The sequence below is a fragment of the Manis javanica genome, chromosome 5 (assembly GCF_040802235.1).
Source record: "Manis javanica isolate MJ-LG chromosome 5, MJ_LKY, whole genome shotgun sequence".
Taxonomy (NCBI): domain Eukaryota; kingdom Metazoa; phylum Chordata; class Mammalia; order Pholidota; family Manidae; genus Manis; species Manis javanica.
In genome coordinates, this window is record NC_133160.1 from 42,528,278 (window position 1) to 42,543,097 (window position 14,820).

General features: G+C 39.5%; 1 protein-coding gene across 2 annotated transcripts in view; it reads left to right on the forward strand.

Annotated features, from left to right (window-relative positions):
• Nucleotides 1-3,279: 3,279 nt before the first annotated feature.
• Nucleotides 3,280-14,820, forward strand: part of DSTN (destrin, actin depolymerizing factor) — a 32,178-nt gene continuing 20,637 nt past the window's right edge. Inside the window, exon 1 of one of the 2 annotated variants that reach the window (XM_017654834.3) lies at nt 3,280-3,428. In XM_017654834.3, the coding sequence (XP_017510323.1) occupies nt 3,426-3,428 (3 nt within the window). In that variant the 5' untranslated portion in view covers nt 3,280-3,425. Of the gene's footprint in view, nt 3,429-6,341; nt 6,476-14,820 lie in introns of those variants that run through there. The other variant, XM_037022481.2, reaches the window with a different exon arrangement.

A 14,820-nucleotide genomic window follows, 5' to 3' on the forward strand; every position in this document is an offset into this window, starting at 1 on the left:
GGACACCATGCATCCACAAACCATTACACAAGCACCAAAAGCAAAATACAACACAAAACCTATGCACAAAGTTTGTTTCTCTGTAAGGTCACACACACCAAACTGCCATCGATGATTACCTCAGAGGAGGGGACAGAGACTGTGGGAATGGAGAGTAGGAGTGTTCAAGTGGCTTCCCTTTATTACATTGCTTGAATCTTTAATAATAATGATTAACATTTATTACATTGCTTGAGTCTTTAAAAATAATGATTAGCATTATTTTTTAAAAGACTATAGACATAAAGGTTAGGAGATAGGGAACAGGTGAATTTGTGAGGTTGGGGAGAAAATAAACATCTTCCTGTGCTATAAACTGACAGGGTTATATCCCCTGGCAGAAAAGCCTTTTTTATTATGACACATTTATCTTCAAGCTCATTAATGTATATTCTTCCCCACTACTCATACTAATGGTTTTAATGAAAGTATCTATATGTTCACAGATTAAGTAATCAAAATGTTTTCTAAATGAGAAATGGAATCACCCTTCTCATATTTAAGGAGAGACTTAATGTTAATACTTTTTGCCTTTGTGGGATGAGGAGGAATGAAAATATCTAGGAAACATGTAAAGGCAGAGAAGTTAAAGTTCAAGGGGATCTTTTTAAAAAATGGAGCTTCAGATTACAATGAACTGATATAGAAGTTTGCCTAATGAATTGTAAAACATCTTCAGATATTGGTTGACTTACTAAACCAACATATATTAAACACCTACTATATACCAGGGTGTCTTGCCAATGGATTTCAGCCCCCGGCAAGTTCACTATAGATTCAATGAGACCAAAGAATGACAATGGAACATTCTTGGGATGAAAGGGTTTATACCCAACTTCATTCCCACAGTGGCAGGTGAATCACTAGAATCCTGTCCACTCAGAGAGAGTCTGCATGCAGCAAGCTGGTCTCTGCCTCTGGGCCTCTCTGCCCCCGCAGCCATCTCAGTCTCTGTCCTCAATGCTGCCACCACTTCAGTCTCTGCTCTCCTGCAGCTGTGCAGCCATGCCACTGTGTCACCCAAAGCACTGGGTGAAGCTCTTTATATAGAGTCAATAGCAATGTATTCCCCTGCGTGTGTAGTGAGCTAGCCGACCAGGGCCATAGGAACCTTCACTTCATCCACACAGGGTCTATGCCAGTCTATATAAGATGTACCCTAAACACCCCTTGTCCTCAATGAACCCTCAGTCTGTACTAGTGGTGGTGGCAAATAAATACAATTACAGTGCCACACTAATAGTAGTAAAAAATCATAAAACCTCACTACTTAAAGTGTGGTCTCAGGACTAGGAGCAGCTGAATTACCTGGCATCTGAGACTGCCCAACCCTAAATTCCCAAATTTGCATTTTGTTAAGATCCTCAGGTGATCGGGTGCTTATCAAGATTTGAGAAGTGATGAAATGTGGGATTATACAAGGAACCACTATTGATCTCGTGGGAAGTGGGCAGAAGTCTTCAGACTGGAGGTGTGATAGAAACATTCCAGGCTGAAAAATGAACAGGCTCAGGATTATGGCAGTTAGAGACAACACGAAGGTCTGGAATGAGAAGTTTAGTCTGGAGGAAACCTGGACATTGTGAAAATGTGAGACAGACAAGAAAAGGTAGGCTGAGGCCAGGGCCAGACTGACCTGCTAAGAATTCTGAAGGAAGCCACGGAAAATTTTAAGCAGGAAAATGAGATCACATTCTTATGTTTGACTTAACTCTGATGGCAGGGTGGAGGATGAAATGCAGGAGAGGCTGGAGCAGGCAGACTGGTGTCCTTAAATGAGCATGATTCAGTTTTTGACTAGAAAGGAGTCTTTGAGGACTTAGAGGTAGAGGGTGGGCACTGAGTCCCAGACAGACAGAAAAACAGGGCTCCAACTGTAGCTGGACAAGAGTTCTTTCTTCTCAAAGCGCAGTACCCAACCACCGGCTTTAGCATCACCTGGGGATTGTCACAGATGCAAAATCTCAGATCTTACTCTAAACACACCGTCAAAAACCCTGGGGGTCAGTTTATACAGGTTCACTCTTTACAGCTGAGAACTACTGCTCTATCTTGCCAAAAATCTTATAGCAGGTGGAAAAGGTTCAGAATCGCCACAACTTGCTACCTTTCTTTAAAAAAAAAAAATACAGGACAAGAGTAATGAGAAGTGTCTATGTTGAGTGGGCAGACCAAAGCCCCATATAATCTAGATGCTATACAGTGTCCAGAAAAAAGCAACACAAAAAAATACCATCTTGTCCAAAGCCTCACATTTGGAGAAAGTAGTTTTGGCAGAGGCTGTGATGTTTTCGGTGGCTTAAATTAAGTAAAGCCAATTATAAAATTGAGTAATCATGCCAGTTGTAAATTCTTTCTATTCCCTTTATTCGCCACAAAAACCCTCAGGAAAAACTTTGGGGCTCCTTCTGGTCCTCCGAAAAGTGTGTTTCTGATGTAACCGTCCATTAAAAAAACACAATCCCAAATTAAAAAGCGCACAAACGGAGCAGCTGGGCTGGCGCCATCATCCCAAGACGACCCTGCCGTTTCCCAGCCACACCCCTGCGAACTGCCGGGCCTCTTTCCCCCGGCTGTTCACAAAGATTAATAAATCACTCCTCGTTTTTTTCCAGACCTGAAATTAGCAGTGACTCACAGAACACTCGGAACACCCACAGCCGCCTGAGGAAGAGGAAAAATAGGCAGATTTTTCCCCTCACGCGAGGGCCCGACGTGCCAGGCTGGGCCAATAAGGAAAGGATGGCGGGAATCGCACCAAAGTAGGTAAAAAAAAATGCTGGATGCAAAGTCAGCGCCATTGCCTGGGCCCGAGCTCCAGCCGGTCCTCCCTCGGGTCTCCGGATTCGGGGACCGCCCCGCCCATCCTCCGGGTCCCAAGCTCCGCCCCCAGCAACGGCGCACACCTGGCCAGGTGGCACTTCCCGGTCCGGGCTGCGGCGGCTTAGTAGGCGGGGCTCCACGTGGCCCCGCCCCCGGATGAAATGCCTCCCCAACCCCCCGCTCCACTGCTCCCCTCTTGCCGACAGTTGCCAGCCCAAGCTCCGCCTCGCCTCCTCATTCCTAGTATTTGAGGGAGGATCCAGCCGAATAGACCCGAGGTGGTGAGAGGGGGACCCGGTGCCCCAGTCTCCTGCAGGTGGGAAATATCCAGCTACCCGCAGGGAGTCGGGAGGGCCTTCTGGGCGGGGCGCAGTCAGGCCGGCCCGTTGCGTAGCAACGGCGGGCAGCGCGTGACGTAAACAGTTGCGTTTGGGTCCGAGGCGCGCGCCCGCCCCCTGGTAGCTTTGCGCCTCGCGTTGTCTCGCTCTGTTCTCTTGCCGTGAGGAGGAAGCTCCGCAGATTCGGCGCTTGCTGGCTACCTTTCCCGGGTCACTGCGGCGAAGATGGTGAGTGCAGGGGAGTCCAAGGCGTGGGCTGGCGCGTAGCGGGCGGCGCGAGGTCGGTGCTGAGAGGCGAGAGCAGCGTCCTCGCTTGGGCAGGGACCCGGGCCCAGCTGTCGTCCGGGCAGGGAGTGGTTTCCCGGCTTCCGCGGTGCACCAACCCGCTGCGAGCGCCGCACCCAGGGCGGCTCCCGCGCGGCTGTGTCGGGCGCAGCTGCTGGGAGGCCCAGTCGGGACCGTCGCCTACGCGGTTCCTTCCGCCCGGGTGGGTGGGGGGCGGTTAGGCACGGCCAGCTTGAGTTAGGCACCCACTGCCTCGGGGAAAACGGCCGGATCGCGCAGCCGTGGGTGGGGGGCGCAGGCCTTGTTGGCTCAGGTTTCCCCAAGCCGAGCACAGAAGCAGTCAGTAAGCGCCTTGTGCTAGTGTCGGCCGGTGAGGTGTGCCCGTCTTAATAAGGAAAATAAGGCCTTCATCGAACAGCCATAGAGGGCGGAATGATCATTACGAGGATGACCCTGGCATGATGAAGAACGGGTGGCCTTGCAGCCGCTTTGTTTGTGGTATCTGGCAATCAGCTTCCAGCAGCACTGTCTTAGTGCTTGTCAAGCTTGGCGTTGTCTCTCTTAACCCTTCCCTGCCCGATCTCTCTGTGTATGGTTAGAAATTTTCTTTTACCTGTAAACAGTTCGACTCTACAGGAACCTAGCGTGCAGAGGTGTGGGCATTATGCCAGAATACTAATAAAAGCAAATGAAGAAGCTTTTTAAAACTCTCTTAAATTATCCAAGTCACTGAAAAGTGAATTTGCTCAGTGTATTTTAAATGGTGGACTCTCCTTAATTTACATATTTCACCCTCTAAAACTGTCGCTCTGATTTGCTGTAAAACAGTATTTTCAACTTGATGAGTAGAACATTTTGTCATTTCCTTTAGTGTGTGCACACTATTACCATTTTTGGTCAATGATTTGCAGGCAAGGGCTTACCAGACTTTGCTAGAAATATTACACTGTTATTGTATCTGTCCGCTTGGAAGCAGTTGGTACCAGCTTATCTATATATGAAATGTTTTCACTGAATAGCAATTGGACTAGGTAGATAGGCTCAATAGTGAAAGGAAAAGGAATTAACCAGAAGTTTCCTTAATGATGATAGGAATTTCATGTTGTTCAGGTTTGGTTCTTTGTTTTAATTCTGTAAGCTATAAAAGGGATCAGCTTCTTAAAAAATTCTCAACCTCTTTGAGATTATAAATGTATATACTACTTTTTACTAAAACTTTTAATTTAAGTGTTTGAGTCCTCATAATTTTAGGACCGTTCGTTCTAATGAAAGTGCTTGGAAGTGGGCTGAAGCCTGTTTTAAGGTCTTCTCATTTGATACTCTTTTTTGTGTGTGTAAGGTGCTACAATACAAACTATTTTCTTTTTGAAAATAGGACCAATCATTTTAATTAAATGCTTACACTTTAAGTAAAGCTTAGCTTCCGTATTTGTGTATATTCAAATAATATGAGGAAAGAGTCTGTTTTATTTACTGGTTCTTGGGGAAGGAGGAGAAATAAATAAATAAATAAAGATGGGCAGATTCCAAATACATTTTAAACTTGGCTTTAGGGAGGTCAGGAAGACCCTGCAAGCTACTCTTGTTTGGATCCTGGCAAAGAAAGAGTTCAAAATAAAGACCATATAAAGGCTGTTTAGCCTAATCAGCACAGAGCATCTTCCGTCAGGCCAGCTGTTAGGGAATATTGTAAAGATGGAAAGTTCCTGTTTTATCCTAGACTTTGGCACTTTACCTCTATTTGAAACTGTGTCTGTTTATTAGATGATTGGTTCTATGTTTCTAAGTTTTTTTTAAGATTAAATTTTAACTGCTGATGGGCTTGTACATTGTACATTAACAAATCAGTTCCTGGTACTCACCATGTCTTCTAGAAGCACTTGAAAATAAAGCAATTTGAAACCAACTCAGAAGAGCACCCTGAGCACTCTGAGATTAATGTTTCCAAAGTCTCACTTTACAGTGCCAAAAACAAGTTTACTCTCCACAGGAACCACATCTGCACACCCCAAACAAAGCTTCTGTGTACACAGGGTATGTGGCCGCCTCACTTCGGTGTATGCAGGGTATGCAGCCTGAATATAGGGTACATGGCCTCCTGGCTTCCTTGTATGCAGGGTGTGCAGCTTCCTTACACAAAGATGATTTGCTAACCCACCAACTTCCTTAAATTATCTGCTCAGTAGTTCTGTTGCACATGGATTGAGACAGCACACACAGACTTGCCTAGCTCCTCTTGTAACTTATAGTACATTAATTTAAACATAGTATAGCCATGTGGCTTTCTGGGAAATAGGAATGCCTGATAATCAAATCCTTACTTAACCTTACCCTAATAAGAACACTGCTCTAACTGTTAATTGGCTCCGGCTGAATTACAGATGTATTCTACCACTTGATTAGCAAAAACACTGTTACTGGTAACAGCCTAGTGCAATGTGCTGGGCATGTGTTTGTGTGCCTATTTAACAGATGAGGAAACAGACTGTAAAGGATTAAAGAATGGATTGTGACCTTTTCTGACTCCACATCAAGTTTTAAAATAATTTGAAAACTTATTTTGAAACATTTTAAGCTGAAAAGTACACAAAATAGTAAGTCCATTTGTACAAGAAAAGGAAAGGTTAACTTTTTACCATATTTCAGGTTTTTATGTTACCATTGTAGCTAGGTGCACACGTATTTTTCTCATCCCATTCTCTTTCCTCCCAGAGATAACCAATCCTGTGTCAAAGACCTAATGTACTGGCCAATTAAGGAGATGATTTTTGCAGGCTACTGCAATTGGGAGAACATAGTTAATGAGGAATGTCTCAAAAAAGGACGGGTTTCTGGGCAGGCATACCAGCGAGTGCTGAAGAAGCATGGGGATGGGTTTTATCTCATAATAAGCAAGGGCAGAATCCGTTTGTGTTACCTGTTTCTCATAACATAAAATGATGAGGGTGGATTTTTTAACCATCACTGCTTTCCAAGAGCACAGGGTTCAGGTAAACTTCGACACTGTTATCTGTAATTAATATATTCTCATTGATATTGTCATACTTTTAGCTATACATGTGTACATCTGTAGTAATACATATTACCTTAATGTGTTTGTAAATTTCATGTAAATGTTATGTTTCATGTATCATTTTGCAACTTAAAATTAAACTTGGTGAGTTTTCTCTGGGGAAGATGACTTTTGGTTTTAGCTGTAACTCTGATTCTTTACTGAATTGTTTGCATTTTATAGCTATATATGCTATCCATTCTGTTATTGAAGACACTAGATAGTTTCCCACTTTTTCACCCTTGTATCTTTTTTTGGTCTATTTGAACAGTTTTACAGATGGTTTCCGTGTTACACATTACTTCTCTAGCCCCAGTGTGTGTCATTTTGGCATGTATCTGGAAGTGCCTGAATTGGTGGGCATGCATTTGTATTCTTAGTGGTTCCCGTTGGTATCCATCCCATCAGCAACATTTACAAACCTGTTTCTCCATTTCTTTTCACCACGGAGTATTATGAGACTTGAAACCTTTGCCAGATCTGCTCATTGTGAAATGGTTTCTTATCCTTTTAATTTGCATTTCTCTGATTAGTAATAGTTGATAATAATAATAGTTTATAATGTTTTTACATGCATGAGCATCTGCTGAACCTGACCTTGTTTAAATACTCATCAGGTCTTCATCTAAGCTTATTTTTGGAGCCATATAGTAAATCCAGTGTCAAAAGAAAATCCATAAGGATGTGATTGTCAAAGTCAGAACTGCCCACTGAGGACTAATATCCCTTTCTGGCACCTACATTTCTTTGCATGTCTCAAGCTACTAAATAACAGAGGTTCAATTCTGTCTTAATTCTAGTCACCTGCCTCTGTCAGGCTTTGGTAGTAGTTGAAAGCAGAGTGATCCAAGATAAAACTCCATGTTTGCCAAAGCCCGTGGAACTTAACAACCTCTGCTTTACACTTACCCTTTCTTTTTTCCTAGGTGAGATCTATAGCCAAAATGTTAAAACAAACACAGGGGATATACAGGAAAACTCTACTTGCCATTCAGTGTTGTCATGAATCTTTAATGTTTCTAAAAAATAAAATCTGTTTTAAAAAAAAGGAAACAAATTGCCATGCCTATTTTTCACAAATAGAATTGGTTTAAATCAGAATGGTATTTAAATATGCAGGAAGACACCAAATATTTGTATTTTATGTTAATGTAACTGTCTTGCCAATGGGTTTCAGCCCCAGGCAAGTTCACTATGGATTCAATGTGACCAAAGAAATTGACAGCAAAACGTTCTTGGGGTGAAAGTGTTATACCCAACTTTATTTCCAGGTGGCAGTCAGTCACTAGAATCCCATTCACTCAGAACGAGTCTGCGTGCAGCAAGCCGGTCTCTGCTTCTGGGCCCCTCTGTCCGCACAGCCATCCTACACAGTCATCCCACAAAGCTGTCCTCTGGGCCTCTCTGCACAGTCATCCTGCACAGCCGTCCTCTGGACCTCTGTCCTCAGCGCTGCCACCACTCCAGCCTCTGCTGTCCCCCAGCCTTGCAGCCCTGCCACCGTGTCATGCCCAGAGCACTGGGCCGAGCTCTTTATATAAGAGTCGACAGCTAAGTAGTGCTCACAGGTGTGCAATGAGCTGGTCAACCAGGGCCAGGTGAGAATCCTGGCCACAGGAACTCTCATTTTATCCACAGTAACTTTATTATTTTCTTTAATAACTAAGATAATTTGAGGTGAACAGAAACAAACACCACATTTGTAATTCGAGACTCTTGAAAAACTGGGTTTAACATATATGCGTTGTTTTGTCTACAGAGCTGCTCTAGTCTGAATAACTAGGTCTAGTTTATTGTTTGCTGTATGCATACCTAAACAAAGAGCACAATAAATACCTAGAAGATTGTTATTTAAGTATCTTGAGCTTCTTTTCCTTGTAGAATATACTCCTCTATAGATAGTGCATACCAAAAGATTTACACATAACACTTCAGAAATACTTCAACCAGTTTTTCTTCTGTCTCTGCCTTTTTTGCCATGTGTTAGAAATGAGTTTTCACTTGGAAATGTGCTTCTAAAAGCTATCTCCTGTTCATTTTCCTTGAAATTTTACATTGAGAGAAGTATAGAAAAATAAGCATCAGATTGTTTTCATCTCAGTAATACTTGTAATACTCAGTAATACTCAGTAATACTTCTCAGACAGACTTGTTACTTGCATTCGTCATAGAATCTTCTGTACAAGGACACCCGTAGAATTGAGTAGTTTTTAGTTTAGAATGATTCTTAACTCTTTCACAGGTTGGGTTTCTAGTAGCTGACATTGTAATGCCTTTGTACTCTTCACCCCAGTACATGATTTGCTTTGGTATGTTGAAATTGAAGAATCAGATTTTATGTAGATCTTTAAGAAGCAAGTGACTTAAGTAAAAATCCAATTAAAATTATTAAAGTTCAGATTTTAATCTGTTCTTGAAGGTATGAAAAGGCCAAGAAAAAACTGAGATTTGGGCTTTTTTTTTTTTAACATGAGAAGGGAGCATCAGAAATGACTTATTATTGCATAGGATGAACACTTGAAAGACAGAAACTTAAGTGCATACTGTAACAGGAAACTACATTTAGAACAAATTTGTTACTGTGTTTGTGCTTCTGGTTCACATCAGAGGAAGACTATCCCATTCGATATTTGTGCATTACTTTGTTATTCCCGTTTGCCATTTCACAGAAAAGAAAGATGAATTTCCCACTGATATCCCTATCTTGGCTTGCTTTCAGAAAATTGCCATCTTGTAAATGTAATGAGCATTTGTTTTAAAATTGTCTCACGTGGTCCCTTTTTTTTGGTGGTGGTTAGTTATAGAACTAAAAGTACAGGCAAGTCAGACTCCTCCAACTTGCTCTGGAGCGTTTGTTTTCAAGCTCTGGAGCTCTGAGGAATTCTCAAATCATTGAAACCTTGTTTTAAGAATGTTGTAAGTGATCTTTAGACCAATGTTGTCAAATAGAAATAACATGGGAGTTATATATATACTTTTAAACTTTCTAGTTGCCCCATTTAAGAAAAACTAAATTTATTTAACGCAATATATCTGAAATATCAACATTTAATCAATGTAAAAATTAATGAGACATTTTACATCCTTTTTTCATACAATTTGTTTAAAATGCAGTATATATTTTACGCTTACAGCACATCTCAATTCAGATATTCAGTTTTCACTAGAAATATTTGATATGTATTTAGATATAAAATTTATAGTTGAAAAAGTAGATTCATAGACCTAAGTTGCTTGAGATACATAGTTTGCCAGTAATGGAATTGATCATTTTAAATTTTAAGTTAATTAAAATGAAATATTAAAAATGCAGTTCTTCTGCATCCATGGATGTTTTATTGCCCTTGTCTAGCTTGGATTAACACAGTCTACAGGCACACACCTGATCATCTACATTTGCTCTCTTACAACACTAAACTATGTTTTCTACCTTTATCTTGCATCTACCTACCACTTCAGCATTTTATTAAAAATAATAATAATAATAAAGGGATAAATGTGGGATTCACATATAAATCAAGTATGAAAATCAAATGAATATTCATATTTGACCTGATTGTTTATAGTTCATAATGAGTGATCAAAACCGAAAGTTTTTGTGATGACTGCCCTTGTACTGTTCACCATGTAAGAACTTACTCACTATGTAAGAATTCGTTCACCATGTAAGAACTTGTTCGTTATGCTTCGGAAGATTGGAGACTGACAAGAATTAGGCTGGGGGTGGATTAATGATTGTGCATTGAGCATTGACTCCCCTATACAGAATTTTACTGTTAACAACCATTTGATCAATAAATATGAGAGATGCCCTCTCAAAAAAAAATAAAAAAATAATTTTAAAAAATGCAGTTCTTTAGTCACAGTAGCCCCATTTAATGTGATTCGTGGCCACCTTAATAGATCAGCCTTAGACTTTGTGGACTGGACTACTTAGTTTGTAAGGGGAAGTTGACATGGGTACCAACACTGTTAATTCTCTGCATTTCTGCACATGTCTAAGCAGTGCTAAGAGAGCACATGAATTCCTTTTTTGGCACTTAATTAGAATGCTTTGTGGAAGTAGACTATTGAGCTTCTTCAGATAAGGTTTGTATGTTTCAGTAGCAAGGTGCTTCTCTCATAATAGGCCCATGAAGTTGTTACTGAATGAAAATGAATGGGTAAATGAGAGCACATTGGTAATTATGACAGGGCCCGGTTTCCCTTGGAGATGGGTTACTTTAATTTTTTTACTTTCTATTCCCACATACCTTTTTTTAATACAATAGAAATTAAGTTTTAAGTACTAATCTAATTGAATAGTACCTTCCCTTTGTGTACTGCATTGCAATTTAATTTGAGTCTTACAGAGAAAATCCTTGTAGATAGATAAGGCAAGTGTTATTAGAGTAGTAGTGCCTTTAAAATAATTCTAGCATACAGAAACCCCTCAATAAATACCAGTTCCCTTTCTTTCCTTAAAAATGCAACTGAATGGTATTTGATGCTCAGTGAGGCATCCTGAACCACAGAAAATCTCTTGAAAGCCTAACAAATGAAAGAACAAGAAGTAATGGTTCTTAGATAGCTTCCAAGTATTTACTGTGTGTTAGGCATTGTGTTACCTTATCTCGTTCAATCCTTATTTCAACCCAATGAGGTAGATTATTATCATTCCTGTTAAGCTATACCTAAAAGTGTTTGAGCATGGCTTAAGAGGTCTAGGTTTTTTGAATCTTGGCTCTGCCACTTCCTAACTGTATGACCTTAGGTAAGTTACTAGCTGTTCTGTGCCTCAATTTCATCATTCCTTCAGATGGGAATAATAATAGTATCTGGTATATCACAACAGTTTGGGTGACACATATAACTATTTTAAAGCAATGCCTGGTACTTAGTAAAATGTTTATTTATCATCTTGGCCAAAATACATTAAATGAATTTTGATCCTAATTAGATTAAATTAGTCGGTCCTCCCCCTACCTTTGTGTTCTGATTACACCAGTGCATGCTTCAGTAATTATAGATAAAATGAAAAGAGTGGAAGGAGTGCATTAGAATGTGTTTCCAGTTGTTTTATTATTTCTTTAAATGAGTGTTATTTTACTTGGAATTACTATATATGATAAACCTTTTTATAATCAATTTGTTAATTTGATTTTCCAGGGTACTTGATTCTTGATGTAAAACTATCTTGTCTTCCACTCGTAGCTATATTTTACCTGAAGTAATCAATGGAGAATCGAACACAGTTCTTCATTGCCCTCAAGATTGAGAATAGCAATCATTTGTTCAGTAAATAGTTGAGAAATTATTACATGCCAAAAACTGATCCAGTGACTTGGGATACAGTACTGAAAAACAAAGGCCTTCCCTTGTGAAGTTACATTCTAATGTGTGAGGGAGAGAGAAAAACAAAGAACAAATGACAAGATCATGTCAGATAATATAAGTAATAAGAAGGAAATAGAGTAACCAAAAGGGAGTACTGAAGGCGTTGGCTGCTTTTACCTAGATTGTTAGGGAAGGCATTTTAGGAAATGACACTTGAACCAAGACTTGGTGGCAGGGAAGAGCTAGCTAGCCATGTGAAGAGCATTTCAGGCAGAAGGAGCTCCTTAAGTGGAAAGGCCTCGTGAATGACATGCCAAGGAACAGAAAGGTTTGTATAGCTGGACTTCAGTGAAAAGTGGAGAGAAAAATAGCAAATGGATTGTAGGCAAGAGTTAGAACAGGAAGAGCCCATGGGCCAAGGTGAGGAATTTGAGTTTTATTCTGATTGCACTAGGAAGCAGTTGTGTTTGTTGAGGGGGAGGGGCAGGGACTGTTAAGTAGTGGAATAAGATATTTATCTCTGTGGAGATGTACAGATGGGGTCAAAGACCAAAGAGACTATTGGTATTATTTAGACATTTGATTGTTAGTGGGATAATGAGGAGTGATTAGATTATATATTTTAGGGGATAGCTGACAGTACTTACTTAATTTGGATGTGTAGCATAAGGGAAAGAGATATCAAAGATAACTTCTAAGATTTGGACCTGAACTACTAGGTAGTTGGTGGTGTCATTGTGCTGGGGACCTAGTACAGAAGCTAAAATACAATAGTTTGGCAAAAATTGTGGTTTGTAGAACTTGGAGAAATAATAAATTGATCCAGAAGTATTACCAATCTTTAAAATACTATAATTTCATATCTAATTATAATGTACATTCATTGTAGAACATTAATAAAAATTTAGTTGTAATGGCAGTTCCAACCAAAGTAGTAACATTCTACTGTATTTCCTTCCAGACCACTTAAAATATATGCTTATTTTTCAAACAAATATTGTTATGTACCTTCTAGGAACCAGGTATTGTTGTAGGCTCTGGAGATTTAGTAGTATACGAGACAAAGTACCCGTCCTATGAAGAAAACATTCTAATGGGGGAGACAGATAAGAAGTAAGTAAGTGAATAAGATAATTACAGATTGTAATAAGTACTATAATGGAGATAAGGGAGAAAGTGAGTATCTGGAGACTACCAATAACAGTTTTTGTCACATGGTTGAGTTCATCTGCAACATTTTTATATCCTTTATTTCCCATATACCAATGTGACAAGAGCGCCAAGCTAATTCAGTGGGGGAAAGAGCAGTGTCGTCTTCAGCAAATGATGCTGGGACAAATTTAGATCCCTGCTTCACACTATATACAAAATTGAATTCAAAATGTATCATAGACCTGAATGTAAGAGCTAAAGCTATAAAACTTCTAGAAGAAAACATAGGCATAAATCTTTGTGAACTTAGGCACTGGTTTTTGGCAGTTTTCTTGCCATTCCTAGGCAGTGACACCAAAAGCACATATGATGACAGAAAAATAAATTGGACTTTATTAGAATTAAAAAAAAAAACCATTTTCCTATCAAAGAATACCATCAAGAAAGTGAAAAAGACAACCCATGGAATGGAGGAAACTATTTACAAATCTCGTTTGACAAGGAACTTGTATCCAATCCAGAATATATAAAGGACTCTTACAACTCAACAATGAAAGGACAACCCAGTCATGTTGGCAAATGCTTTGAATAGACATTTCCTTAAAGAAGGTGTACAGATGGTCAATAAGTATGTGAAAAGATGCTGAAAATCATTAGCCATTAGAGAAATAAAAAGCAAAACCACAATGAGATACTATTTCATACCCACTAGAAGGGCATAATAAAAAAGGCAATATACATAATGTTGGTAAAGCTGTGGAAAAGTGGGAACTCTCATATATATATTGCTGGTGTGAATGTAAATGGTACAGCCACTTTAGAAAGCAGTTTGACAGTTCTGTAAAAAGTCAGACTTGGGAGTTAACCAAATTAACCCAGCAGTTTCATTCCTAGGTATATACCCAGGCAAAATGAAAACATGTGCCCACATAAAAACCTGTACATGAATGTTCATAGCATTATTAATAATAGCCCAAAGTGGAAATAACCCAAATCTCTAAGAACTGATAACTAGATAGATAAAATGTAGTACATCCATACAATGGGATGTTATTTGGCAATAAAAAGAAATGAAGTACTGACTCATGCTACAACATGGTTGAACCGTGAATATGCTAAGTGAAAGAAGCTAGAAAAAACCAAGACTACATCTTGTCTGACCCCATATGTATATATAAAATATCTGCAGTTCCTTAGAGACAGGAAGTACATTAGTGGTTAGCTAGGTCTGGAGTCAGTGAAAGTGGGGAAAAGAAGTGATTGCTCCGAGTACAGGATTTCTTTTGTGATTCTCAAAATGTCTAAAATTATGTTGTGATAGATGTACAACTTTGTATATACTAAATATGCTAAACTTTGAATATACTAAAACCCGCTGAACTTACACTTTTAAATGGGTGAATTTTATGCATATTAAATATATCTGTAAAAACTTTAAATTGTTTAATGATGCATTACTGTGATTATTTTAAATCATCCTCCTGTTAAACTTTTTTTTTTAGGAGAACAAGGCAGAGGCTTTTATTTAGAGAGAAAGCGAGAGACAGAACTCCTGGCTCAGGCCACGAGGGGACAAGAGAGTCCCCTCTCCTGTTAAATTTAAATCCATTATTACGTCTTGCTCTGTCATCTTTGCACATAAACATTGTGTGCATTTGCATTACTATTCAAAAAAGAGTCCTAGATATGCAATCACTGAATCAAAATGTCTGTGTATGCATATGTATATTTCCAATTTTAAAAATACGTCATCATAGAAAACTTGGAAAATACAGAAAACTGGAGAGAAGATAACAATCACCTATCTTCCCACTG